The 27,164-nt window shown below is 42.6% G+C and overlaps 1 protein-coding gene across 1 annotated transcript in view; it reads right to left on the reverse strand.

Moving 5' to 3' along the window:
* The window catches only part of LOC102935007 (dynein axonemal heavy chain 5), a 275,261-nt gene that overhangs the window by 191,731 nt on the left and 56,366 nt on the right, over nt 1-27,164 (reverse strand). The window contains 11 exon segments of the mRNA XM_043540319.1: nt 2-175; nt 255-318; nt 320-333; nt 2,494-2,697; nt 4,552-4,644; nt 6,115-6,278; nt 6,380-6,503; nt 6,623-6,710; nt 7,564-7,771; nt 16,106-16,257; nt 24,920-25,059. Of these exon segments, the coding sequence (XP_043396254.1) occupies nt 2-175; nt 255-318; nt 320-333; nt 2,494-2,697; nt 4,552-4,644; nt 6,115-6,278; nt 6,380-6,503; nt 6,623-6,710; nt 7,564-7,771; nt 16,106-16,257; nt 24,920-25,059 (1,425 nt within the window).

Raw genomic sequence — 27,164 nt, forward strand, 5'->3', positions numbered from 1 at the left:
GGAATGTGTAAATTGCATCCATGTCCATTGCAGCTTTTTTTTTTAAAGCTAATCCAAATGATCTCTGCCTCAAACGACATTCCTGAATTAAGGCCATTTTCAAAGACTCAGTTGCAAAATCCACTGATTCCAATATGCAATGACTTTGCAGTTCTCTAATTTGGATTTCTAATTGCTAAGAATAAAACAAATTATCAACTTTACTGCACTATAACTTTTCTCTGAACAGCAGAAGAATTTTAGGCAATACTTACAGAAAAGTAATTAATCTGTGTTTGGAATTCAGACATCACTGGGTTAGTCTCTAGAAACTCTTTACTTTTCCTCTGGATCCTATACAAATGGAGAATTGTGTATTATTGTTTAACATTTATAGTAGCCTCCTTATCCCCCAATTGGACTAGATGCTGTTCAAACATAAATGAAGACATGGTCTCTGTCTCAAAGAGTTTAAGATCTAATTTAAGTTTTCTAAATCATTCCAACTGCTTTGTTTTTCTGTCTTCTCTCCTTTTCCCCATTACCCTTTTGAATCACATTTTCTGTATCTGTCAGCAGGAAATTGACACAGACCATGATTCCAGTTACCACTCCAAATATTTCTATGGAGTTTGATATCAAGCGACCAAAACTATGGTAGGAATTTTTAGTCTACCCATCCCCACGCATTGCAAAAAAATCATATTCACCAACACCTAGCACATCTTCATGAAGTTGAAAATACACTCCATAGCTGCCTAACAGTAGCTGAATGAATCAACAGTCCCTTCTCCCAGAAATTGTATGTTTTTTACCTGCACTTTACAGCTACTAATATCAGACTAGGGCATATTCAGCACCAGATCATTTAGCATACAGTGTAGCTTGGTGGGAGGAGATACTAATAATGGCACTGGCAGGATGTTCTGCTTCTATGGAGGCTGGCTGTTGGGCTCTGTACAAGTTGAAGTTGCAGTTTCACCTCCACCCTCACACCCAGATATATTTTTGGTCTTGTATAGGCTCACTTTGAACGATCTGATCTTCATGCAGGTGCTTATCTGTAGCTGGCATTGGGAGGTCTTTGTGATTACACTTTTTGCATCTGCTGAGGAGATAGAAAGCAGAGTATCACCGGTCTAGTGTTGGTTACGGAGACCATGGCAACTCACAATTTGCACAAATGGCCTCACAGAGACACTGAAGAGGAAGAAGGACAGCACTGATTCCTGCAGAACTCTATACATAAGTGCTCTTGTGGATGAAGAGCAGCTGCCATTCACAATTCTTGGGATATTACTGGAGAAACCATTTGTTTAATGGTTTAATGATTGAAACCATTACAGTGCTATATCATTTGATCTCGCAAGTCTTGTAAGTGCACGAGCAGCAACGGTGGCCAACTCTGTCAAATGCTGAGGAAAGATTAGGTAATCACTGAGGTTCAGCCCCTATTCATGGCCATGAAGTATCTCCCCATTGGGGCTTTCAGAGTGGTCTCAATGGCAATCCCTGGTCTGAAGTCTGACTGATTGTGAACGATCCAGAAAGTCAGCAGATGGCATAGACTGTTGGAGCTTGTTTGTCACAATGTACTCTATGATTTTGCTTAGGAGGGGAGGTTGGAATCAGCCAATAGTTAGAGAGATAGCATTCATCATGTGCAAGGATCAGACTCTCTCATTCTTTAGCATGAAGGGCTCTTTAGCATGAAGCACTAAAGGAGGCACTGACAATATATGTTTCTCTGCACTGGTTTTACTAATCAGGAGCTTCCCAGATCTATGTCACAAGTTATTACTTGCTAAGCCATTGATGGGGCCAAACTCAGAGCAAAATCCCATCCACCATCTTGGACTCTGTTCTGTTTTAAAATCTTCAGTCCTGGCTTGTTTTTCCTGTATGCAGTTTATCCTTTCTGTGAAGTTGGATGAAAGCTCCTTGCAGCAGCTGGTGCTTGTGTCTGAGGTCTCATTTATGCATTCAGGGAGGATTAGCCAGTTCACTCTTTGGAACATCTCTGCAGGCTCTGATTTCCCAGAGGCAATGGTGGAGGAGAAGATGATTCTTTTCACTTTCTATACAGCTGAGGCACATTCCTGTAGCAAGTCCTTCTGCTGTTGTCAGAAAGATCCAAAGTGGATTTTGTGCTACCAATGTTTTGTTTTTTCTATCTTCTTCTGACCAATAAAAGATATTACCTCACCACCTTGTTCTTCTGACATAGTTCATCAGTGAATTGTGCTCATTTATGTGGTCAGTAAGAAAGGAGGGGAAGTATAGGGCTGAGGTATCAACTTTATACTGTAAAATCTTAAGATCTAGGAAACACCTACAAAAAATAAACCTATTGCTCCTACAAAATGTTTGAGGGGGGAAAAGCATGAAACAGTCAAAATCATCCACATTTACAGGAAACACAATTTATTCATATAACGAAAAGTAGATCACTCTACCCAGTAAAAAGTAGCATATTTTGCAATAAAGTGAGGTATATTAATGTATCTATTTAACCTGATTCCAGATGCTGGAGAATTTAACAAAGCTCTTCAAAATATCCGCTGCATCAGTTTTAAGAGATAAAATTACTGTGGTAAGCTGGATCATAGTTTTGTTCACATCCTTATGTTCACTGATCTGTTTGTCCAAAGGTCTCAATGCCACCATCTTGGTGAGTTTGCTCTCATCACCTAGCTCTGTGGCAGCAGTCTGTTCCATCTGACATAAATGAAACAACAGTAAACCTGTGTCCAGTAGTTTTACTGAATATTCTACAACAAGAATGAGCAACTTATTAGTGCAGATAAAAACAAAAGAAAAACACCCTTCATGAATAACCACTTGCTCTTAGTTTGGCTCATGTCACTGAATTATAATTCTATTCTTAAAGGTGACTTTGTAAAAACTGTTTTTGTGGGGTTCCATGTTTGTCTCTCAATGATTTCTATATCAAATGTGCTGCATTTACGAGTAATATTGTAGGGGCGGGAGTCCCCTAAACTGCCAGCCCTGCAGTTCCTGTCTGGGCTCTGAGAGCAAAGCTGAGTTTTTTCCTTCTTGCACATACAAGCTTCTGTAAGCTGCAGAGGGGTAACTGGAACATAGTAAACAATTCTGTTCTGATGATGCATAAGGAGAAATTGAACCCTACTCCCTCTCTCTTAGCTGTTTTCATGATGTAGGGTTAAGAGAAGGAAAAAGCAGTAAATCCTTTATTTTTGTCATTGAAATCTGCAGATATCACTAACTACACACGGAACAGATCTGCCAAATAAAAAGGAACCATTTTTACAAAGCCACTTTTCAGAGAATTAGCTTGGAAATGAAGCATTTTCTCTTTCCCTTTCTTGGAATTAAAGCCAGCTCCTTCCCCTCTTTGATGGTCACAATGATAGAGAATTTATTTGGACAACCCTCAATCTGATAGAGTTTTTCCTTTGACTTTCAACCTGATACAGCTGAGGCATGACACTGCAGGCTCCAAACCCCTAGATATTCCAGTAGTAGCACCAGTATTTTAAAAAAAAAAAAACACACACACACACACATCCCTTACTGTATGTATTAACGAGGCTAGAAAGAACATGATTTCCACTGTCCAGTGGAGAAATGTCTTCTGTCTGCAAACCTTGCTGGAGCCCTAGGCATAACTAACAGTGTGAACCAAAGGCTGCGAACCAAAGTAGAGCTGGTACTGGTACAATAGTAACACACTAGGTATAAGCTAACACCAGATAAGGACATTCCTGACCAGACAGGATGGCGCAAAACCACACAGATCTCTCAAGTAACTATGTTAACACATTCCTAAGAGATGGTACAAGAATACACTGACCCCTCCTAAAGATAAGGATGGAATGACAGGATAATGGATAAGGATGTTTTGTTCAAACTAGCAGGTACAAGCTATAAGGGTGGCAACTAACAACATCTGGAGTGTAATATGTAACTTGTTTATACTAATGTATAAAAGAAGAAGTCCTAGGAGGGGCATCTTTGTATTGGCCTAGGGGACAGCATCCTGTTATGCTGACTGAGCCTTTACTTTGTCACAGGCATACATGGGTTAGCATCCCTGTGACCCACTGGACTCATTGTTCAACTCAAGTGTTCAGACTCATTTCTGACACACATTGAGCATTAGGTTTGAAAGAAGCATGCCTTTGAAAATTGTCCATGTTTCCTGAATCAACTTATCTGAAACCTGCTTTTCCTTTCCCTGTCCCTGTTACATACAGACTTGCAAACCAAAAATGTCAGGTTTCAGAGCAGCAGCCGTGTTAGTCTGTATCCGCAAAAAGAACAGGAGTACTTGTGGCACCTTAGAGACTAACAAATTTTATCTGAGCATAAGCTTTCGTGAGCTACAGCTCACTTCATCGGATGCATTCAGTGGAAAATATAGTGGGGATGCAGCCGATGAAGTGAGCTGTAGCTCACAAAAGCTTATGCTCAAATAAATTTGTTAGTCTCTAAGGTGCCACAAGTCCTCCTTTTCTTCCTATCTATTTAGTTTCTTTAACCATTCTTTTTTAACATTCTAAGCAGTTTAAATTTTAAAAAGTACTCTACCTGCTGCTGTCTATGATGTAAATGAGCAAACTTCCACAGTGGGATATTTCTGGCCATCGATAATATGATATTTACTGCTTTGTTTACAGCATTCTGAAAAGAGTAAAACATTCACCTTAAACAAAGGTCAGTCCTCGCTTCAAAAAAAACAGACTGATTAATAGCAAAGTTGAACACACCTCTCATCTTTACATTCTTCCACTTAGCAATGCTATATTCTAGTAAGTGATATATTATAGGGCACCCCAAATAATTCATATACTTTGAGAAAGCAAAGGGGTGTTCCATAACATCCTATCCACAACAGCACAAAGTTAAACCGGATTTAAAAAATCATCTAATTTAAACATGGATTAAACCACATACTAATAATCCTTACACTTCTACATGCCTTTCATCCAAGGATTTTAAAGAGCTTTACAAACATTGATTATACCTCATAGCACATTGTGGTTTAATTATTATATCCTTTTTAAAGAGGAATAAACAGAGGCAGTTAACAGAATTAATTTAATCTTATTTCACAACCATCAGAGTGCCTTTATACATTTATTTACTCTAGTTACATATATTTGTAGCTGTACAAATGATGGCATCACACAACCCTTTCTATCTACAGTATTTAAATTTACTTCTTATTGTCTGACTTCTTGTTCACAGACCACACAGGCTGCAAATTAAATCTGACTGAGAATTCTAAGATTGATTTAGGGAGTGGCAGATCAAAATGTTGCTAGGCTGCCAGTCACAATATAATTGCTTTTGGAATCCGTGTAAAATGATTCACATAGCAGTTGATTTTTAAGCATGTGCTTAAATGTTTTGATGAAATAAAATGGGATTACTCATATGCTTAAACCTAAGACTGTTCTTAAGTGTGTCACTAAATCAGAGCCTCATTGTGTGGCAACTGATATATAGCTTTCAGAGTAGCAGCCGTGTTAGTCTGTATTCGCAAAAAGAAGAGGAGTACTTGTGGCACTTTAGAGACTAACAAATTTATCTGAGCATAAGCTTTCGTGAGCTACAGCTCACTTCATTACTGAATGCATCCGATGAAGTGAGCTGTAGCTCACGAAAGCTTATGCTCAAATAAATTGGTTAGTCTCTAAGGTGCCACAAGTACTCCTTTTCTTTTTGATATATAGCTGTTATTTCACACTTATACGGTCATTGAATATTCTTCAGGAATTGTAAGTAATGGGAGCAGCCTGAGTTTTTACTGATGGCTTTGAATTCAACTTCTTTGGTCCGCACACCCTCTTTGAAAAGTTTTCCTTTTTAAAGTAGAGAATTATAGATGGGAGGTGTTAAGTTTCCAGTAGAATTATTGTTTTTATTGGCCAGTATAACATCTTGATGGATGGCTCCAGTTATCTAATTTCTCAAGATGCCATCTTGTGTACCACTGATTTTTTTTTTAAATGTAGTCCTATTTTTCTCAGTTCTATTCTTATCCGAGGTTCAATAGACACACCTTATTTTTAAAAAAACCAACTTATTTACATAAGTATGTGATACCAAGAATGATTGTGATGTGCATTTATTTTTTGTTGATGTTACCTGAATATCATCAAGACTTGGCCTCAAGACAACATTTGGAATGGCCAATTGAATTTCAGCTTTGAATAACGGAACTCTTTGATCCTTTATGAACTTCGTCATCTGATATTTAGAGTTGAGAACATGTAAGCGACGCCTTAAAGCATCTAAAGAAATCCTGGTGCCTAGATAAATGCACATTTTAGAAAAATTATAGTTGTGACCACAAGTTCAGAAATCTTTAAAATATTATAAAAATAAGTATAGTTTAAAATGAAAAACCTACATTTGACTAGAGAGTCAGTATTTTTCTGGCAAAGCTGCCCCATCAGGTTATAGTAACTACAGGACAGACATTCCTGGCAGCGTGTTTTCTGTTTCATATCAAGATGTCCACAGGCAAATGAATCCTGAAGTCACAGTGAAACAGCAAACAAAAAATAAAAAGTCTCCAAATAATTCATATTTAATAAATGAAATATAAGAGGCTTAAGAAATGCTTCACAATTATTTACATTTTAGATCTTACCTGCAGATTGCTTTTGTCTTCCGGTTTCAATCTGCGCTTCAGAATGTCTATCAATTCATACATGGAACGTTCCACTTGCAGGCTTTGTCTACAAAGGAACGTTATGGATTTCAGAATATAACCACCCACAAAAGAAATGGGGTGCCCAAAAGAGAAGAGACTACTACCACTCTGGTTTTCAGAACACACTATATTAAAGGGAGAATGCAGAAATACACGTAAACTGTTCAGTTCGTTTCTACTGCCTGGATATACTACAAAATAACCAAGAGATGTTAAAGTATCCTAGGGATATTATCAACATCCTATTTTGAAGATTGCAGTATATCCAGTACAACTAGATCTCCTAGATTGTTTAAAGGGGATCGGGGGGGGGGGGGTTAGCTTTGGTGAGCAATCATAGACACACATTTCATCCAGGTTGGGCATATCAGGATGATACAGCAAGCTAACTTGATGTACAGACCAAACCATATAAAAATTATAGTAGGCTAGAAGAAAGGCAGCCTTTCATCATTCTGACATGCAAAGCACACTTAGATATGTCTCAGTGGAACACAACTGAACAAGTATTGCATGATAATGTAAAAATGCAAAATATTATATGCAGCACCTAGAGAGGGAAAGAGTCTATCTTCTAGTCCTAAATCAGTTAACATTAAGAATCAATGTTACTTGTCATTGCATAGATAATGGACTGATCTAAAGTTCTCTAACCAAAGGAAAGGAGAGTAAATATCAGTCAAACAAAACAGGAGTGAAATAGTATTAATGCTTTATTTTTGTTGCATTTAAGATGCCTATAGATTTTGTTGTTAAAAGTTCAGAATAAGAGTTCAACTTTGTCCAGCAGTCTTGTTACAATAGAGATTAAAATGCTAACCATACAATTTTAAATCCTATCATTATGGACTCTACAAACCACACATGAGTAGACCTACTGAGAGAGAGTTTCAGCAGCTGCAGCAGTAAGTTTTTCTGTCCTTTCCAGGAAAGCAGGTACTTCAATGGGTTCATCTTCGGGCAGAGTTACAAGAGGAATTTCGGACATACCCTGCAGAATTCTTTCAATTCTGCATTCCAGAGTGTCAGAAGCTTCTTTTACTATATATCCCACTTCTTCTAGGGAATTATAAACTTTCTCAAGGACTAAGCAAACAGAAAATAAAATGAGAACATACAAAATATAGCACATGAAATCACTTTTTAAAATATCATATTATATTGGAATACAAAAGAGTTATCTTTCTAAATGTGAATCTTAATTAATGACGACATACTAAATTAACAGGCTGAAACCAAAGACCTAATGGGTCTCTGTGCATCTGAATCTTTAAATACAATTGTTTTGCAAGAAAAAGACATAATGGAATATTTAGTATTATAAAAATATTATATTAAAGAGGACAGTATCTAATGGAAAGGATCAATAATAGTATACCAGAAATAAAAGGAATGTTACTATTGAAAAGTTATTTCATCCTTCACACATACACCTACTTTAGGAAAAAGCAGATCTGCTCCATATTCCATCTAAACTATTCAGGGAAATTCAGTATTTCATCTTCCAAATCACCTTATGGGCAAAATTCCTCAAGGCAAATTAGTATGTAGATTATGCCACTGAATTTCTTCTTACAAATTTATTATCTAATTTATGAGTCCTCTACAAGCATTGTGAGTACTAAATCATGCCAGATAATGGTCTCAGAGACCAGGGAGTAGAGTTTTCCTCTAACTTTTCAATCTTTTTCAAACATTTATCTTCCCAACCCTCTAATCCACAAACCATTGATTTGCAACTAAGTACTATACATATTTTTGTTTTTAATAAATCTTTTGTATTTTTTCATAATGAAGAAGAGGAAAAATAAAATCACATAAAAGTACATTCAGTGCAATCACCGCACTATGTCCCTTCATAACCATACAGCGGTCATAATTAAAAAGGCATAGTTTATCCACACAGTGGTATTGGAATTGCCAAAATTATTTCCTGTTCTAAGTAAGAAGGAATTGCTGGGGTATCTGTGATCTATCAAAATGTGATGATAGTGGGCAAACTGATATTTTTAATGGAAAATACTGAACAAGAAAACTCTCATATTTACCATGAACATCTCTTTTTAACAGACAGTTATTGAGTACACAAACAAAAGTGAACTGTGTGTGTGTTGACTGTCAAAAAAACCTACAGTATTAACTTATTAATTTTGGAATCCAGAACCAAGATGAGGGATAACATTCACTACTGAAAAAATTGGACAAATGAGTCAGTCCATTAACTACACAGTATACATTTAAATTAAGCAATCCTACACCCCTTTGCCTCTTGTTTCTCAAGTCCTACTTTAGGATGAATCCTATGTAATGATTCACATCTGAACAATTCTGGGATATTCTGGATGTGTTTTAGGAATCCCACTTCTATTTTTAATTGGATGTTATTAATTAACCTGAACCTAGTTCCTTCCCCATCAGTGTGTGGTGGAGGTATGGAATGGTCTTGGAGCCCAAGCACTGGACTGACATTCTGGAGATCCGGGTTCAACTCCCACCTCTCTTACAGATGTCAGCAATTTGCCTAACCTCTGCATCTCAGTCCTTCATCTGTAAAATACATATATTGATCTTTCCCTACCTCACTGGAGTGTTATGAGGATAAATTCATTCACAACTGTAGAGTGCCCAGACACAAGTGATGAGTACCATATAAGTACCTAGAGATATAGATGCTGAGTGTAATCAGGTAGCCCCCTTACAGGTAGTGATGTCTTGGGATCAGCCCACCCACCCCCATCACCTGGAATGGCCCTTTAAGATTTGGGACATTTTGATGTATACAAAGACCTAGGAAATAAGAAGGTTTGATAGAGAGGAAGACGCCCCAGGAATCAGTAGTGTTTGGGAGCAAGTCATCTACTGTTTCTTTAAGGGTCTAGAATCAGGACCCTTGCAGTGTGGATGGGGCAAGGCTCCCCTCTCACTCAACCAATTGGGGAGGAGCTGTAAGGAAGAGGACCAGCATATATGCTGCCTCCTTCCTCAGAGCATGGCAGACACCAAGGGAAGGCTATTTGCTGAATCTTCTGAGCCGGAGGACTGAGCAGGGGCGCTGGAACCATTTGTATGATGGGGGCGCTGAGAGCCATTGAAACAAACTATAAACCCTGCATCTGATGGAAATCACTTCAAGCAGCAGCAACCCCAGTATGCCTAGTTCCAGCATCTATGCGACTGAATGCAATCCACCTGGAGAGCAACGAGGGGGCATGCTGAAGGGAAGCACCCCATGACATTGAGCAATTCACAATTGCCACTCTGTAAAGGTACAACACCTGAAAGGGGACAAGTACTTTTAACTCTCATTTAAATCAACTGGAGTTGACTGCACTCAGCACTTCACAAATGAAAATCAGCAGTTGGCAGGATGAGGCCTTTAATCAGTTTGCAGGGGGTACTATTAAAGGGACATATCCTGCTTGCTGATTTTGAGGTCCAAAATTGTCCTAAGAATAGCTCAGGATGGCAGAGTTCTAGTAAAGAGATTCTGTACTGTGAGAAATGGGAAAGAAAGACTTAAAATGATCTAATTAATATTGAAATAAAAGATGCACTTTATAAGAACCAGTGCAAAATGTACTGGATAATTAATGCTTTTAAAACCCCCATTTAACTTCTACCAAACTAAACACAAAAAGAAAGCATTTCATCCTCACTCAAGAAAAGCATGAGCTTCCAGGAAAGATTCTAATCCCCATCTCTAGTTCCTTAGAGCCACAGGAAGGCCAGCAGCAGCCACCCGCATACCCCTGCTATAACTACTAGTTCAACAGATACACAAAAAAGCTGCCACAAAAAAAGCTGACCCAAAGAACCACACAGACTACTTCAGCTGAAAGCATCAGTAAAAAACTATGTTCCAAATATTCAAACGGTAAGGTTTTAAGAGGGCAGTCACTGGATTAACATCCTTTGGTAGTGAGGTGGGAGTTAGTAACAAATGTTTAATTTTAATTTAAATAATATTTGCAACATCTTTCTTAATAAATGATATGTTACTGTACTAACCAGTAACAAAAAATCCTTTGAGCTGAGATTGTAAAACAAAGCATGCTGCTGTTTAGTGTTATCTTGTTGTTTACATTTTAAAAAACATAAGTAAAGCCATATACCAATCTGTCTCCACTGAAAAATGATCCATAAGCATAGCCTGTTGGCTTATTGTAGAACTGCAACATACTAATTCCTCCTAATGCCTTTACATTTATGCATTTGGATCACTCATTACTGTATTATTAATAAGTTTTATGCTCTTTGAGGCAAGGGTTGTGCATCATGCTAGGTTTGTACAGTGCATGGTACGTTCTGAGCACTTACATTTAATTTTTTTAATTACTATTTGGATAGAAACCTCCATGTAGATAACTTAATGGCTAGAAACTATAATGTGGACAATGATCTTTAAAGATACTCAGCCAACATTAAAAAACATTTTAAATAAAAAATGAGATCTTCTCTTCTGATAGTTCACTGCCACCCCGATTTCAAATTTGTGCTTCATGTTGTAATCATCTCCCTCATCTCAATGGGCCAGCCCATCAGCATACTTTTCACAGAGAAATAATATCATAATAAAGGCATGTGACAAAACTCTTTATAGCTTCCTTAAGTGGTAAATCAGTTAAAAGAAAGATCAAAATAATGCTAATGGGGTGAATGAAGCAAACTTATAAAAACAACAAATTGTTATTCTAATTTTAAAAATGAAACTTGGACAGTTAGTTTAAACTCAGTACATGAAGATACATACAATTAAAATGGGATTAGACTGTATAATAAGTAGTTTACATAACTGTACACAAATTGCAGGTACTAGCTAAAAACTTGTGAGAAAACAAGAAATTTGAGGCCCTAGAGAATCTATACGCCAATAAAGGATTGTGTATGCCAGCTATTTAGTGTCAGATGAACAGGCCAAATTCTTCTCTGAGTTACACTGGTATAACTCTCAAGTAACTCCATTGACTTCACTGCAACTTCAGTGAAATTACTCTGGATTAACACTAGTGTAATTAAGAGCAGAATTTGATCTATATACTTGAATGGTTTACAACGTTTTCCAAAAGCCATAGAAACCTTGATTGGAAAGACTTGTTTTAATCTGTGTGATACTGCTGTACGTGCATTATTTCATAATAGTAAACAACATCTTTAAGGAGGAAAAGGGTAAGGAGTACTTTTCAGGGTGGGAGCTATTTTAATTCACAACTTTCTCAGGCTCTTCAGCAAATAACTGCACCTATGTACGTTGGGAGAACAGGTTTTAGTAGGTCTTTAGTAGGTCTTGACAGTGTAAGGTAGAGAGACAAGATGGGTGAGGTCATATCTTTTATTGCAGGGGTGAGCAAAGTACAGCTCCCGCCGGGGAGCAGGGTCAGGGACTTGCTCCACTCTGCACGTGCTGTGGCTCCGCGCAGCTCCCGGAAGCAGCGGCATGTCCCCCCTACCACTCCTACACATAGGGGCAGCCAGGGGGCTCCGCATGCTGCCCCGCCCCAATCACCAGCTCTGCAGTTCCCATTGGCCTGGAACTGCGGCCAATGGAAGCTGCAGGGGTGGCACCTGTGGACAGGGCAGCGTGCAGAGCCGCCTGGCCACCACTGCATCTCTGTGTAGGAGCCGGAGGGGGGACATGCCGCTGCTTCCAGGAGCTGAGGAGGTGGCGCCAGAGGATGGGGCAGCGTGCAGAGCCACCTGGACGCGCCTCCACATAGGAGCCAGAGAGCAGACATGCCGCTGCTTTTGGGAGCTGCGGGGGCAGCACCTGCAGACGGGGCAGAGCACAGACTCACTTGGCTGTGCCGGAGCTGGAGGGGGGACATGCTGCTACTTCCAGGAGCTGCTTGAAGTAAGCACCACCCGGAGCCTGCACCACTGACCTCCTCCCATGCCCCAACCCCCTGCCCCAGCCCTGAACCCCCTCCCACCCTGCAAACCCTTAGGTCCCAGGCTGGAGCACCCTCCTGTACCCCAAACCACCACTGACCTCCTCCTGTACCCCAAACCCATCATCTCCAGCCCCACCCCAGAGTCTGTAGCCCCAGCCAGAGCCCTCACCGCCCCCCCCCCTGCACTCCAACCCCCGGCCCCAGCCTGGAGCCCCCTCCCGCACCCTGAACTCCTCATTTCTGGCCCCATCCCAGAGCCCGCACCCCCAGGCAGAGCCCTCACCCCCTCCCAACTCCCAATTTCATGAGCATTCATGACCTGCCATACAATTTCCATAACCAGATGTGGCCCTCAGGCCAAAATGTTTGCCCACCCCTGTTTTATTGGATCAGCTTCTGCTGGTGAAAGAGACAAGCTTTTGAGCTTACACGGAGCTTTTCTTCAGATCAGTGTACGGTAGTCTAAATTACTGCAGGGGCATGTAGGTTACACAACCTGACACATCCCATCTGAAGGATTCCTTCTAAAGGCTCCAAAATCTCTTTTGAAAATGGGAATTAGGCTGCTACATCACAGACAGACAGGTGGATCCTGAATCGATCTGGTGAAACTGGTCGGGATTTGTTTGTTTTAAATTTGAATTTTGGGTCATTTTTAGTTTTCATTTACCCAGGAATGGTCAGTGATCACATGGGTACACAGGCTTCAGTGGTGCAATAAGATTGTCAGAGATGGACATGCAGAGAACATCCAACCAGTGTGTCTTAAGGATGTAACCAGAGATCAGTACTTGATCTGAAAGGAGGCTATGTCCCTTTGAGATTTGCCATAATGATGATAATAATAAGAACAGCCACAATGGGTCAGACCAATGGTCCATCTAGCCCAATATCCGGTTTTCTGACAATGGCCAGACCCAGATGCTTCAGAGGGAATTCTGAGTGATCCAGCCCCTGTCATGTAGTCCCAGCTTAAATCACACCTAAATCATGGGGTTGTGTCTCTAACCAACTTGGCTAATAGCCATTGATGGACCTATCCTGTATGAAAGTATCCAATTATTTTTTTTAACCTAGTTGTACTTTGGCCTTCAGAACATCCCATGGCAATGATTTCTACAGGTTGACTGTGCATTGTGTGAAGAAGTACTTTTGTTTGTTTTAAACCTGCTGCCTCTTCATTTCACCTAGTTCTTGTGTTATGTGAAGAGGTAAATAACACTTCACTATTCACTTTCTCTACACCATTCATGATTTATAGACCACTATCATATCCCTCCTTAATCATCTCTTTTCTAAGACGAACACCACCAGTCTTTTTAATCTCTCCTCAATATGGAAGCTGTTCCATACTCCTAACAATTTTTGTTGTCCTTCTCTGCACCTTTTCCAATTCTACTGTATATTTTGAGGTGGGGTGACCAGAACTGTTTGCAGTATTGAAGGTGTGAATGTACTATGATATATTCTGTTTTATTATCTATTTCTTTCCTAATGGTTCCTGACATTCTGTTAGCTTTTTTTAACTGCCGCTACACACTGAGCACGTTTTCAGAGAACTATCCAAGGTCTCTTTCTTGAGTGGTAACAGTTAATTTAGATCCCAGCATTTTGTACGTATAGTTGGGATTATGTTTTCCAATGTACATTACTTTGCACTTAACACTGAATTCATCTGTCATTTTGTTGCCCAAATTTTGTTGTCAATTTAGTGAAATCCCTTTGTAACTCATCGCAGTCAGCTTTGGACTTATCCAATTAATTTTGAATCATCTGCAAATTTTGCCACATTCATTTATGAATATGTTGAACTGCACAGGTCCCAGTACAGGTCCTTAAGGGACCCTGCTATTTACCTCTCTCCACTGAAACTTTTTATTCACATTGTAAATTAAAGTTCACACATTGTGCACGTAATTTGGATAGATGGGGCAGGCACATCCAGGCCTGACTGATGGGGCTGGACATATAAAATTTCCATCATAACCTACAATTTCCTGTCAGATTGTTACCTACAATGGCGACTGTTTCATGGGCAGTGGTTTACCGACCAAATATTCTCCTTCAGCCGCTGTACTTCAAACCCTACAGATTTGTACTCCCCTGGCCCCAAATCATGAAACTGCCATATGGTTAAATAACCATTAAATTAATAAACAAAAAATTCATTGGGAAGCCATTAGGGTTGCTATACATATAAAAGCTACATGACACAAACCTACATAAAAAAGGAAATGAAAAGTTAAGCCACACAATAATACGTACACTCTTCTCCTTCACCCACAGACACATACATTACCACTGCCACCACTATCATACATCACAGAACACACACCATACCCTTAACTTTCCCCGTAGAGATCCCAAATCCTATCACACCCTTTAATTGCTCTTCTACACACAACCCTTTACCAAACTACCTTCTTCCAACACAAACTAGTCTCCAAGCATCCAGTGATAGGAGGAAAATAATCTGCTAAAGAGGAGTGCAGGAGAGGGAGAAGGGGGGTCTGAATGAAGGTGACAGTACCTGCACTGTGGAGTATGGTTGTTGTGGCAATGATAGGGTGTGCCCTTACTATTATTATCATATTATCATTACCAAGGATGGATTTTAAAACCTGGATTTATGTTATAATGGGTGGTGGCAACTGTACTGATTTATTGATATGGATGTTTGGGATCTACATCTTTTTATTTAGTATTCCAATCTACCCAGATTTACTTTGAATGCTATACAGATAACAATGTATGAATAACAGTAATGTCAGCAAATTAAAATATTTTTTAAAACTTCCTGCTGACTATTTTTGTATAAGACTAGAATTTTCTTCTCAAAAGTAAGACTCTCATGGTACAAGGAATAATTTTTTCTACAAGTTTGTATCCCTGACTGCTTTATTTTGAACAATAATCCCTCTTTCTATTAATGTAAACAGTATGGCGCAGATTGTGACTGGCCTTTCCACAGATGCATGGCTGTGTTTGAGCAAGGAGTTTTCCTCCCTCTCTTCTGAATCCTGTAAAAGGGTCAGGGACAGTTGCAGTTCATCTATTTAAGGAAGAACAGGGACAGCTCCCTCTAGACAACATTGGGTATGTATACATCACCTCAGAGAAGGTTGAGAGAACTTGGGGCAATGACTCCATCCCTTATCCACACTGACCCTGCTTTCCTGGGAGCTCAGGAAGGGACTGTACTTCCCTGAGGAACAATCATTGACCGAGTCCCCACAGAGCCATGAGGCAAAGCACCACCCCATTCATGTCTGTGCCCACCTAGCACAATCCATATAAATATAACTAAAATGTCATCACATTTACAATCAAACAAACGTAAAATATTTTAGTTTGTGTACACATATGCTATCCATCACTCACAACATGTAAAAGCAAACTGGAAAAAACTAGAGAGTGCACTGCAGAGAACCATGTTTTACTGACAGTGGGATGAACCAGAAGACCTAATAGGTCTTTCCATCTGCAAACGCTATGACACTACGATTCGCATAGAAATAACAAAGGTCCATACATTTGTCAATGTTTGAAGAAGTCCATGATAACTGTGTCAGGCCTGGAGTAAGGGCTTCCTCAATTTGCTCCATAAATGGTTTCATCAGTGGTTCCAGAATAGCAGGAATTCCATTTACAAACTTTTTGTAATCAATCAAAAGATCCTGAAGTCTGCAAGATACAATCGTATTTTTTTAAGGCTAGCAATCATTTTTGTATTTCTTTCCATTTATTTAAAATGCACATAAATCTGGGCACATCTGCAATATCAATTAATAAAAATCCATCTATTTTGGACCAACATCCAAAACTAGACACTCTCCCTAACTGACTCAAACTAAGACTCTCAATAATAACAACAAAACAAAAATCCTTACAGACACTTTACACATCATCAAGAAGAAAGAAATGGCATATATCTTTTTTTAAAATTCCTTTGTAATTTACCTTTATTACTAGTGTGACAGATTGAGGGGGTGGGAGCAGTATGTTTGGGTCAAACTGCAAACTCCATCTTGTTTTGTGAATGCCATTTTGACTGTAACTTTCATTTTTGGGTGTATCCCTCAGAGGCACCTACCCCATGGGTGCTCTAGGCTTTAGAACCCACGGAAAAAAACTAGTGGGTACTTAGCACCCACCGGCAGCCAGCTCCCCCCTCCCCTCCCAGTGCCTCCCATCCATTGCCCAGCTCTGCCAACCAACTCTTCCCCCTCCCTCCCAGCGCCTCCCACCCACCGCAATCAGCTGTTTCACAGCATGCAGGAGATGCTGGGGGGAGGGGGAGGAGTGGGAAGAAGGCATGCTCGCGGGAGGGGGTGAAACTGGGTGGGAAGAGGAGGGGCAGGAAGAGGCGAACGGGGGTGGGGGCTTGGGAGAAGGGCTGGGGTGGGGGTGGGGCCTGGGCGAAGTCGGGGTTTGAGCACCCCCAGGGCCCAGAGCAAGCCGGTGCCTGTGGTGACCCTCATGTGGTATTGCAACCTCCTTTGTGAATAACATCCATTTTGGAAAGAGAGCTTGATACCTAGTGGCATGTTTAAGTAGTCTGAGAAACCAGCACAAAACAATCTAGGGCCATCAACATGGAATGAGTCTTCCCTAGTAGAACTAGGGGTTTTCTATCCATAGGGCGTTTGACTTCGACTCTCTACACAGAAGCCGATGGAGGTGGGGCTGGAGCCAGGAACTTCTCCAGTGAAAGCACAAAGGTAACCAAGAGGGCCAGAGTTTTACAAGGTGGCTGCTTCTCAGAGCAAGAGGCTAGAATTCCACAACATGGTGGGGGGGTGGGGCAGGCTAAGAGGGGAAGCCTAAGGATGCTGACCAAACCCAGGATTCCCAGGAGGGGTGAGATCAGACCTGGGGAGCTGCATTCAGGATTTTATTGTTTTTCAAAGATCTGTAACTTAGAGAAGTGACTAGTCATTACCCATATGCAGGGAGTTTAGAAACACATGGGATACAGCAGTTGGGTCCACTCATAACAGATAGTATCAGTCACAAGAGGGAGACTGGGCCAGACTGTGACAACAAGCAAACTGGTATAACATAACCTATGGGCAAGACACTGAATAATATGCATAGGTGGCCATTCAAATAGCTACAAAATAACCCTATTTCTTAAATTGACATATAATTGTTTTCCAGAATCTTAGCCTTTACGGATGCAAAGAAAACTTTCAAAATGAAAACTATGTTCAGGTTTTGCACAGATACATGAGCGTCTGCCTGAGTCTGCTGACCAATCCTGAAACAATCCTAGCCCTATATAAATCAACAAGAGCTTTGCCATTGACTTCAGTGGAGCCAGGTTTTCACCCACCAGACTGCCCCTTGATATTAATCTCAATGTGTGTTAACTCCATGGACTAATAAGGACAATTTAATTGGGAGCACTCTTACTTATTTAACTACTGATCACTTCAGCGAAAACATCCAGCTGTGGTACTTATCCATCATTGGCGGATGAAGCAGCAGATAGTGGGGAAAGATAACTAGCTGCTGTCAAAGAATGGGGAAGTCAGATCTCCTTTACTCAGATGTGAAGATGCCTCTGTTCCACCTCAAAAGAGGAAGGGCAAGAACAGATGCATCCCCTCCCCACTGAAAAAGTTTCCACAGCCTCTTGAGTGTGAAAAACAAAAAGTGTCTGCTATACCTTGTTGGATACCAAAAGGGGAGGTTACTGACCTGTAACTGCAGGTTCTTCGAGCTGTGTGGCCCCTATCTGTATTCCACAGTGGGCTACACATGCACACCATGCGCCCAGAGCCGGAGAATTTGAAAGTAGTGTTCGCTGGTCCGCACATGTGCCCTGCTTCACCTCGTGCCTCCATCTGATGGGATAAAGGATGGAGCAGACTGCCTGCCTCTCCAGTTCCTTCTCTACCATCAGTCAGGTAAGATCTGAAGCAGAGGGGAAGGAGGGTGGGTAGTGGAATGAAATAGGGGCCACACATCTCAAAGAATCTCCCCTTCTTCTTTGAGTAATGGTCCCTATTGTATTCCACTGAGGGTGACTGACAAGCAGTATCTAAGTAGGAGGGGGATGCAAGGATACAGAGGATGCGAGGATGCCCCAAAGGAGGCATCAGCAGAGGAGTCCTGCTCCAGGGCATAAATGTCTTGCAAACATGTGAACGGAGCCCCACATGGCTGCTTTACAGATGTCAAGGAGGGGCACCTTCTGAAGTGATGCCATAATTGTTGCTTGTGGTGTGGTGGAATAAGCTCTTACCCCAGGGAGGTTGGTGCAGAGGAAGGTTCGATAGCGGATAGAGCATAATGTAGCCAGAAATCCATCTGGAGATTCTCTGAGTGGAAAAGGTGTGCCCCATAATTCTTTCTGCTATGGCAACAAACAGTCTCAAGGATTTCCTGATTGGCTTTGTTCTTTGCGGGTAAAAGGCCAGGGCCTGCCAAACACTGAGGGAGTGGAGTCTTCGTTCCTTTGGAGCAGGGTGCAATTTTGGGAAGAACACAAGTAACTGAATCGATTGGTTAAGGTGAAATTCTGAGACTACTTTAGGAGTGAATTTGGGGTATAGACACGGAGAAACCTTATCCTTATGCAATATAATATAAGAAGGATCTCCCATCAGCACTGCAAGCTCGCCAATCCTTCTAGCTGAAGTGACAGTTACAAGGAAAGCAACCTTCGTGGAAAGGAGAGCATGAAGCAAGAAGCTAAAGGTTCTAAAGGGGCCTATGAGTACTGAGAGAATAAGGTTTATGTCCCACTGGGGAGCAGGCCTCTGAATAGATGTGAAAGTTCTGATTAGGCCTTTCCAGAATCTATTGGTCAGTGGATGTGCAAAGACTGGGCAGCCATGAGAAGGTGGATGGTATGCACTGATTGCTGCCAAGTGGTCTTGCAAGGAGCTGATGGACAAGCCTGATGTCTTCAAAGATAGGATATAGTCCAAGATGAAGGGAATATCTGCAGTTTCTGGGAGAATGCCTCTTTGATGTACCCAAGAAGAAAAGCGCTTCCATTTAGCTCGGTAACATCTTCTAGTAGAGTCCTTTCTACTGTTCAAAAGGATGTCTCACACAGCTGTGGAGCATGAATGTTTTAAGGATGATGCCCATCCAAATAGCAAGCCCTAAGACATAGAGGATGCAGATTTGGGTGCTTGATCTTGCTGTTCCACTAGGTCAGGAGCTCAGGAAATGTTGGGATGAGGATTGGTGTTCAGGATGATGTGCATAGGAGGTTGGGAAACAAAAACTGTCTGGGCTAGAACGGGGCAATCAGGAAGAGCTGTGCCCTGTCCTTCTGGATTTTGCATAGAACTCATGGCAGGAGTGGTAGCAGAGGGAAGGCATAGCTGAACTGGTCCAACCAAGAAAGAAGCAGAGTGGAGGGTAGCCCTGGAGTCCTTCAGGGTATGGAGGGACTCATCAGTCTTTTGGTTGAAAAGCTGCAATTCATTGAAGGGAAGGTCCTCAATGACATTCTGGGCCTCTCTAGGGAACCCTTACACATGGAGCCATGACTCCCTGTGCATGACAATGGCAGTAGCCATAGCTCTGGAGGAAATACCAGCAGCACTGACTGAGGATTGGAGAACGGTCTTGGCTATCAGTTTGCCTTCATCTATCAGAGCTTGGAAATGAGCTCTGTCCTGCTGCGAAAGGCTGTCGGTAAATTCCACAAACTTGGCATAGTTGAGGAAATCATATTTAGCCAGTAGCACCTGGTAATTGGCTATCCTGAACTGGAGGCTGGATGCTGAGAAGACCTTTCTCCCCAACAGATCCAAATGTTTACCCTCTTTATCAGGAGGAGTAGACCAGGCCTTTCAGAAATGGCTTGGACTACCACTGAGTTGGGAACGGGGTGAGAAAACAAAAATTCCACTCCTTTGGTTAGCACATCTGTCCTTTTGGTCCTAACGCTTCTCTGTCCTTTTCAGGAAGTACAAGTGGCAGGGGTGTGCCAAACTGTCCCAGTTGGCTCCATTAATGGAAAGAGCTATTCTGTTGGGTCCAGATGTATGGAGAATGTCTCAGAGTTTGTGCTGGGAGTCCTAGACTTCTTCAAGACAGATCTGAAGTTCTCCAGCAACTCTGCGAAGAAGGTCCTGGAACTATCTGAAGCCATTGGCGGGTGAGGAGAGAGATGTAGAAGTCACTGCTTTGTCTGGAGATGAAGACAACAGTCTTACTGGTTCCAGCGGAACAGCAGTTTCTGATGTGTAATGTTCCTCCTCTGTTCTGTCATATCCGGGTGCATATCTGAGTATTCCCTTAGAGAGGAGGCAAGGGGTGACTCACTAGCAAATTGGATTGACTCCAGGGGAGAACTGGTCCCAAGATCCTCAATATGGCCAGTAGAAAAGGTCAATATGTGGTCGCAGGGGCCACCATGGCATGGGGTACATCAACAGCTCCGATGAGACAGAGGTTGGCCCCAAACCAGAGGTTGGATGAGGCAGAGGTTGGCCCCAAACTAGTGCAGATCTTTTGGGTGGCAGAGGATACCTAGGATGGGGGGGGGGGGGAAGGTTCATTGAGTGGTTCAGAATCTCCCAATTAAGAGAAGGTTGATTCTGGTTCCAGTAGCAGTACCATCAGAGCTGTCAGAGGGAAGATATTCCCTGTACTGGATGGGTGTCAAACTCCTTCCAGCTGTCAACTCCCTCGGTGGTGGTGTTATCTCTTTGGAGATGGAGGGACCCGATGAGGAAAGGAATTGTGGATCCAGGACAGCAAAAATGTCCTATGGAGCAGTAATGGATTCAGCTCTCCCTGGTGTGAGAGGGGTTCTACTTGTTCGAGCCACTGGAGCCAGCAAGGAAGACAGTGCCCAAAAGCTGATGATGATCGGGCTTCGTACTGATTAATTCTGGGGTTTTGGAGGTGCCAAGGATGACGGTACCAACGGATCATGGTCTGGTACCAATGTAGCCCAATACTTATGAACTTTCTTGTCATGCCTCTTCGACTTAGGACGTACTAAGTCCTCATGGGCTGAGCTGATGGGCTTACTTAGAGCCAAATCCAACTTCTTTCAAGTGGATTTAGAGGAAGACTTTAGGATATGTCTGCACTACGAAATTAGGTCAATTTTATAGAAGTCGATTTTTAGAATTAGATTTTATACAGTCGATTGCGTATGTCCACATTAAGCACATCAAGTCGGCAGACTGCGTCCTCGCTACTGTGGCTAGCATTGACTTACAGAGTGGTGCACTATGGATAGCTATCCCACAGTTCCCGCAGTCTCCGCCACCCATTGGAATTCTGGGTAAGCTCCCAATGCCTGATGGGGCAAAAACATTGTCACAGATGGTTTTGGGTACATGTCGTTAGTCATCCCTCCCTTCGGGAAAGCAACGGCAGACAATCGTTTCACGCCTTTTTTCCTGGGTTACCTGTGCAGACGCGATACCACGGCAAGCATGGAGCCCGCTCAGCTCACTGTCACTGCTGCTGTAGGACTAGTAGCTGTGATCTTCGGACATGTAGCTTGGCCAGGGGTTCTAGGAAGTCTTCCCTGCCCAGCTCCTAGCAAGCTCCAGGGCATGGTGTACAGTTCTAGCGCTTCCGCTGCAACTCTGCTCTCCTGCAAGCTGGAGGCTTCTGCCTCAGGCTGCTCTCCCAGCTGGCAGCACTGCGCGGTCGCACCTACCCCAGCCTACCCCTTGCTCCCATGGCTCATGAAGCCTGGACAGTAGTAAGGAGCAGTTCAACTATAGGCTAAGCAAGTGCAGAATGGTGGTAGAATGTGCCTTTGGATGTTTAAAAGCTTGCTGGCGCTGTTGGTCAGACCTCAGTGCAGCCAACAATCCCATTGTTATTGCTACTTGCTGTGTGCTCCATAATATCTGTGAGAGTAAGGGGGAGACATTCATGGCGGGGTGGGAGCTTGAGGCAAATTGCCTGGAGTCCAATTTTGAGCAGCCAGACACCAGGGCAATTAGAAGAGCAGAGCAAGGCACGCTGCGCATCAGAGAGGCTTTGAAAACCAGTTTCATGACTGGCCAGGCTTCGGTGTGACAGTTGTATGTGTTTCTCCTTGATGCAAACCCGCCCCTTTGTTGATTTTAATTCCCTGTAAGCCAACCACCCTTCCCCCTTCGAAATAAAGTAACTATTGTTTTGAAACCATGCATTCTTTCTTTATTAACTAAAAAAAATGAGATAACGGACAAAGTAGCCCGGGCGGGGTGGGGGAGGAGGGAAGGACAAGGCCAAATTGCTTATTGTAGCCACACTAAAAATCCAACTGTTTGAATGACAGCCTTCTGTTGCTTGGGCCATCCTCTGGAGTGGAGTGGCTGGGTGCCCAGAGCCTCCCCCTCCATGTTCTTGGGCGTCTGGGTGAGGAGGCTATGAAACATGGGCAGGAGGGTAGGCGGTTATACAGTGGATGCAGCGGGGGTCTGTGCTCTTGTTGGCTTTCCTGCAGCTCCAACAAACTCTTCATCATGTCTGTTTGCTCCCCCAACTGATGCTTCATCATGTCCGTTTGCTCCCCCATTAGCCTCAGCATCGCGTCCTGCCTCCGCTCTTCATGCTCACTTAATTCTTTCCTGGCCTCTGCCACTGAATGCCTCCCTGCATTAAGCTGTGCCCTATCAGTGCGGGAGGACTGCATGAGCTCGGAAAACATGTCATCGCTAGTGCGTTTTTTTCGCTTCTAATCTGCGATAACCTCAGGGACGGAGATGATACTGGGAGTGTAGAAACATTCTACGCTCTACGATTCTGGGGGGACTGCATGGTCACCTGTGCTGCTGAGTTCGCCATGCTGACCAAACAGGAAATGAAATTCAAAAGTTCCTGGGGCTTTTCCTGTGTACCTGGCTAGTGCATCGGAGTTCAAAGTGCTGTCCAGAGCAGTTACAATGGAACACTCTGGGATAGCTCCCGGAGGCCAATACCATCAATTTGCATCCGCATTACCCCAAATTCGACCCAGCAAGGTCTATTTTAGTGCTACTCCCCTCGTCGGGGAGGAGTTCAGAAGTCGATTTTAAGAGGCCTTTAGGTCGACGGAACGGGGTTGGTTGTGTGGACGCAGTCATTTTTAAACTGATCTAACGTGGCTAAATTCAACCTAACCCCATAGTGTAGATCAGGGCTTAGTCTCATGCTTATGAGAGTGCTTCCTGGATTCCTGACAAGATCCTGCCAGAGGGCCTGGGGGTGGGGGGTAGAGTCTCCCACAACAAAGTCGGACTTCTCCATGACCTTTTCCATGAGGTATTTGTGGAGACGAAGTTCCCACCCTTCTTTGGTATGGCTGGAGAATGACTGGCAGATTGATTGGCACCTAGCTGTAATGTCGGCTTCCCCGAGGCCATACAGGCAGCACTGGTGGTCATCACTAACTGGGGAGGATTGTGGGCATGAAGAGCAGAGTTTGAACCCCAGAGTCCTAAGCGTAGTCCAGGACCCAAACAGAGTCCAAAACGCTAAACTGTAAAAACTGTTAAAACTATTTATAAAAGTAGATCAGATTCTTATTTTGTAGAATGAAGCTGAAGCTACGGACACAGGAGGTTCCAACCCAAAACATGCAGCGGTAAGAAGGAATTGGAAAGGAAGTCAGTCAGTCCCACCGTTTACCCCTTTGGATGGAGGCATGAAGTGAACCAGGGCACATGTAGGCCCAGGGACACTATTTTCAGATTCTCCAGCTCTGGGTGCATGCATAACCCATAGTGGAACACAACAGGGACCATCACTCAAAGATGAATCCCAATTTCCCCTTCCCAGCTGCCAAATTCCCCAGCTTTTCCCTGGCAACTTCTATAGGGCAGTTATCCATTGTCAACAGGAAAATCTTCTACACATTAATAGCTGAAAATCTGGGGACAGCATAAACTAAATTGCTTTTTCACCAAAATAAAGAAATAAGTAACACAAGCAATAGTATATTGACAGTACTTTGTACTGCACCTGGATTGTAGCAGGGACAATTAGTAGGGAGAAGAACTGGACAGCAGTGCTCCATAATTCTAGCATCAATGCAGCATAGTTTTGGCCTAATATGCCACACACGACATGGAGATTTGCGTATGAGTGAATGTCCCTGCCTTTGGAATGATTGCAAGGGGTCAAAGGGACTTTAAGGAAAAAGCATAAGAAAAGAGTATTGATGCTTTCTAATGATCGGGTATTTATGGAGATGGAAACCATGAATCACTACACTGGGGACAATATTATTAAAGATGGGTGGGCAAATGTACTTAGACTCCATTGGACTCTACTAACATCTGTCACAAGGAAAAGTTATTATAATGACCAAAAAAGCAGATAGAAATGAGACTCAAAAGAAAATTTCCAGATAAAGATGAAATCAAGTTAAGTGTTCACTAACTTCATTTGCTGTTTTTTAATCTGTTCTTCTTCTGCACACATGCCAAGGGCAACATCTGGAACTTCAAAATTCATTTTTTTCAGGTATTTTGTTTCACACAGTACTTCGAGGACCATAGGATCCAAATTCACAAATAATTCCTTTACACACCAGAACAGGAGGGGAGGAAAAAACAACAGTGAACACAAAGTGGCAGTTTGGTGGTCACATAGGCAGTGTGATTTTTCTGAAAAATGTATAAAGTGTAGTACAGATGACTGACCAAGATTTTGAAAATGGGTGCCTACATTTAGACTCCTGAACCCAAACTCAGGCACCTCTATACTGTGACAAAGCTCTGTCCTTGCCTCCGTGGGTCCCGCGTTTCCTGGTGGATTTCGCTAGCCTCAGAGGCTCACTGTGACCCTCCACGTAACCCTTCTCTCTCTAGAGACAAGGGTCACAGTCTACTGAGCCATTTTCATCATAAGCCAGCGAGGGAGGTGAGGAGAAGTTATCCTTCCTTGTACAGTCTCTGTTGTCTCCCAGTCTCAGTGATTAATCAGGGGGCAAAGGGGGGGGGGAGCCCAGGCCAACCCTCTACTCCGGGCTCCAGCCCAGGGACCCTAATAGTATCAGCTATGGTAGCTGACCTTTTAGAAACATGACATGTACAATTCCCTGGGCTACTTCCCCCACAGCAGCCCTCACTTCCTCAAGCTCCACTTCACCCTTACCTCAGGGCCTCCTTCCTGTGCCTGATATGTTGAGTACTACTTAGTCTCTCCAACAGCACAACTTCCTCCCACAGCTCCTGACATGCCCACCCACCTGACTAACTGGGAGGCTTTTAACTAGTTTCAGCCAGCTCCTGATTGGCTTCAGGTGTCCCAATCAACCTAGCATTCACCCTGCCTTCTGGAAAGTTCTTAATTGGCCCCAGGTGTCTTAATTGACCTGGAGCAGCTGCCATTTCACTTATCCTGGTCCTATTGGGATTTGTTTAGCCTGGAGCTAATATATCTATCTCCCACTACTTTTCTATAGCCATCTGGCCTTGCCCCGTCACAATACGTAACTGGATTTTCCAAGTGCTGAGCAACCAGCAACTCCCACTGACTTCATTTTGCTGTGAATCTTTTACTGTATCTTCATCATTTGAATACAAATATTGGCTAGAATAGTCTTCTTTCTCCATACACTGTGGTTAGAAAACCCAAAACTTGCTAAGCTAGAAAATTATTCCTGCCAATATGAAAATAAAAATTAACAAAACAATTGCTTATCATCAGAAACTAACAAAACAAGTTATATTTTAGCAACAAAGCAGCCTTTGAGCTATCTGGGCACAAAAAGAGTAAAACTCAAAATAATTAATTTTTATGTCAATAACTCAAGAATAACCACAATAAAGGCCTGATCTTCCAAATGGAGAGGAGGAGGATGTTGTTACATTTGGGCACAATAAAATTTGGATGTGATTTTACCTTTTTTTTCTTTTCTTAAAAACTAGGATATTAAATTTTAAAAATGACATTAACAGAATGTTATTAAGGTTGGAAAATCAGGCACTCATAAGTTACAATTAATGTTGCCCATTCTCTCTCTTCCTCTGCCACAGAATTCCTATGTGATGTGGGCAAGTCCCTTAAATTTAATTTTGGCCAGTGGCCATTAATTGTGTGTTCATCTCTGGGTGCCTATAGTGAGGCTTTATTGGGAATCCTGGGAGGTGTGCAGGCACAAACCTGCCCACGTCTAAAGGCCCCTCCCCCAGCCTTGCGGGAGGGACCACTAGACCCAGAAACCAACTGAATGCAGGTGACAACTAATGAATAACAGGGTCAGGAGTGAAGGTCACAGGTTCAAAACTAGGGATCCAGAGGGGGACACCCAGCAGAGAACCCCGGACAGCACCCACTGCTCCACAAAGCTGTCTAGGGAGCCAGCAGATGCTGCCCAGAGGAACTTTGCCCGGATATGTGAGATCAGGGAGGAGCGGAAATGGCCCCACACTCACAGAGCACCCCCTCTTCTAGCATCCTCCTCCTGGTGTTGAAGATGGTCACTTTGGCCAGGTCCCGGAGAAGGCTGACGAGGTGGTCTTGCAACTTCGTGGGGCCAGGGACAGGGTTTGAGAATAAAAACTGGTGTAGGGAAAAGTGCAGCCAGAAGTTCAACAGAAGGAGCAGCCAGAATAGGGGCTGTAACCTGGTGTACTTGAGATAAGCGTGCCCCAGGTTCTCCCTCATGCCGCAAAAGGGGC

This window comes from Chelonia mydas, chromosome 2, assembly GCF_015237465.2.
Source record: "Chelonia mydas isolate rCheMyd1 chromosome 2, rCheMyd1.pri.v2, whole genome shotgun sequence".
Lineage (NCBI taxonomy): Eukaryota > Metazoa > Chordata > Testudines > Cheloniidae > Chelonia > Chelonia mydas.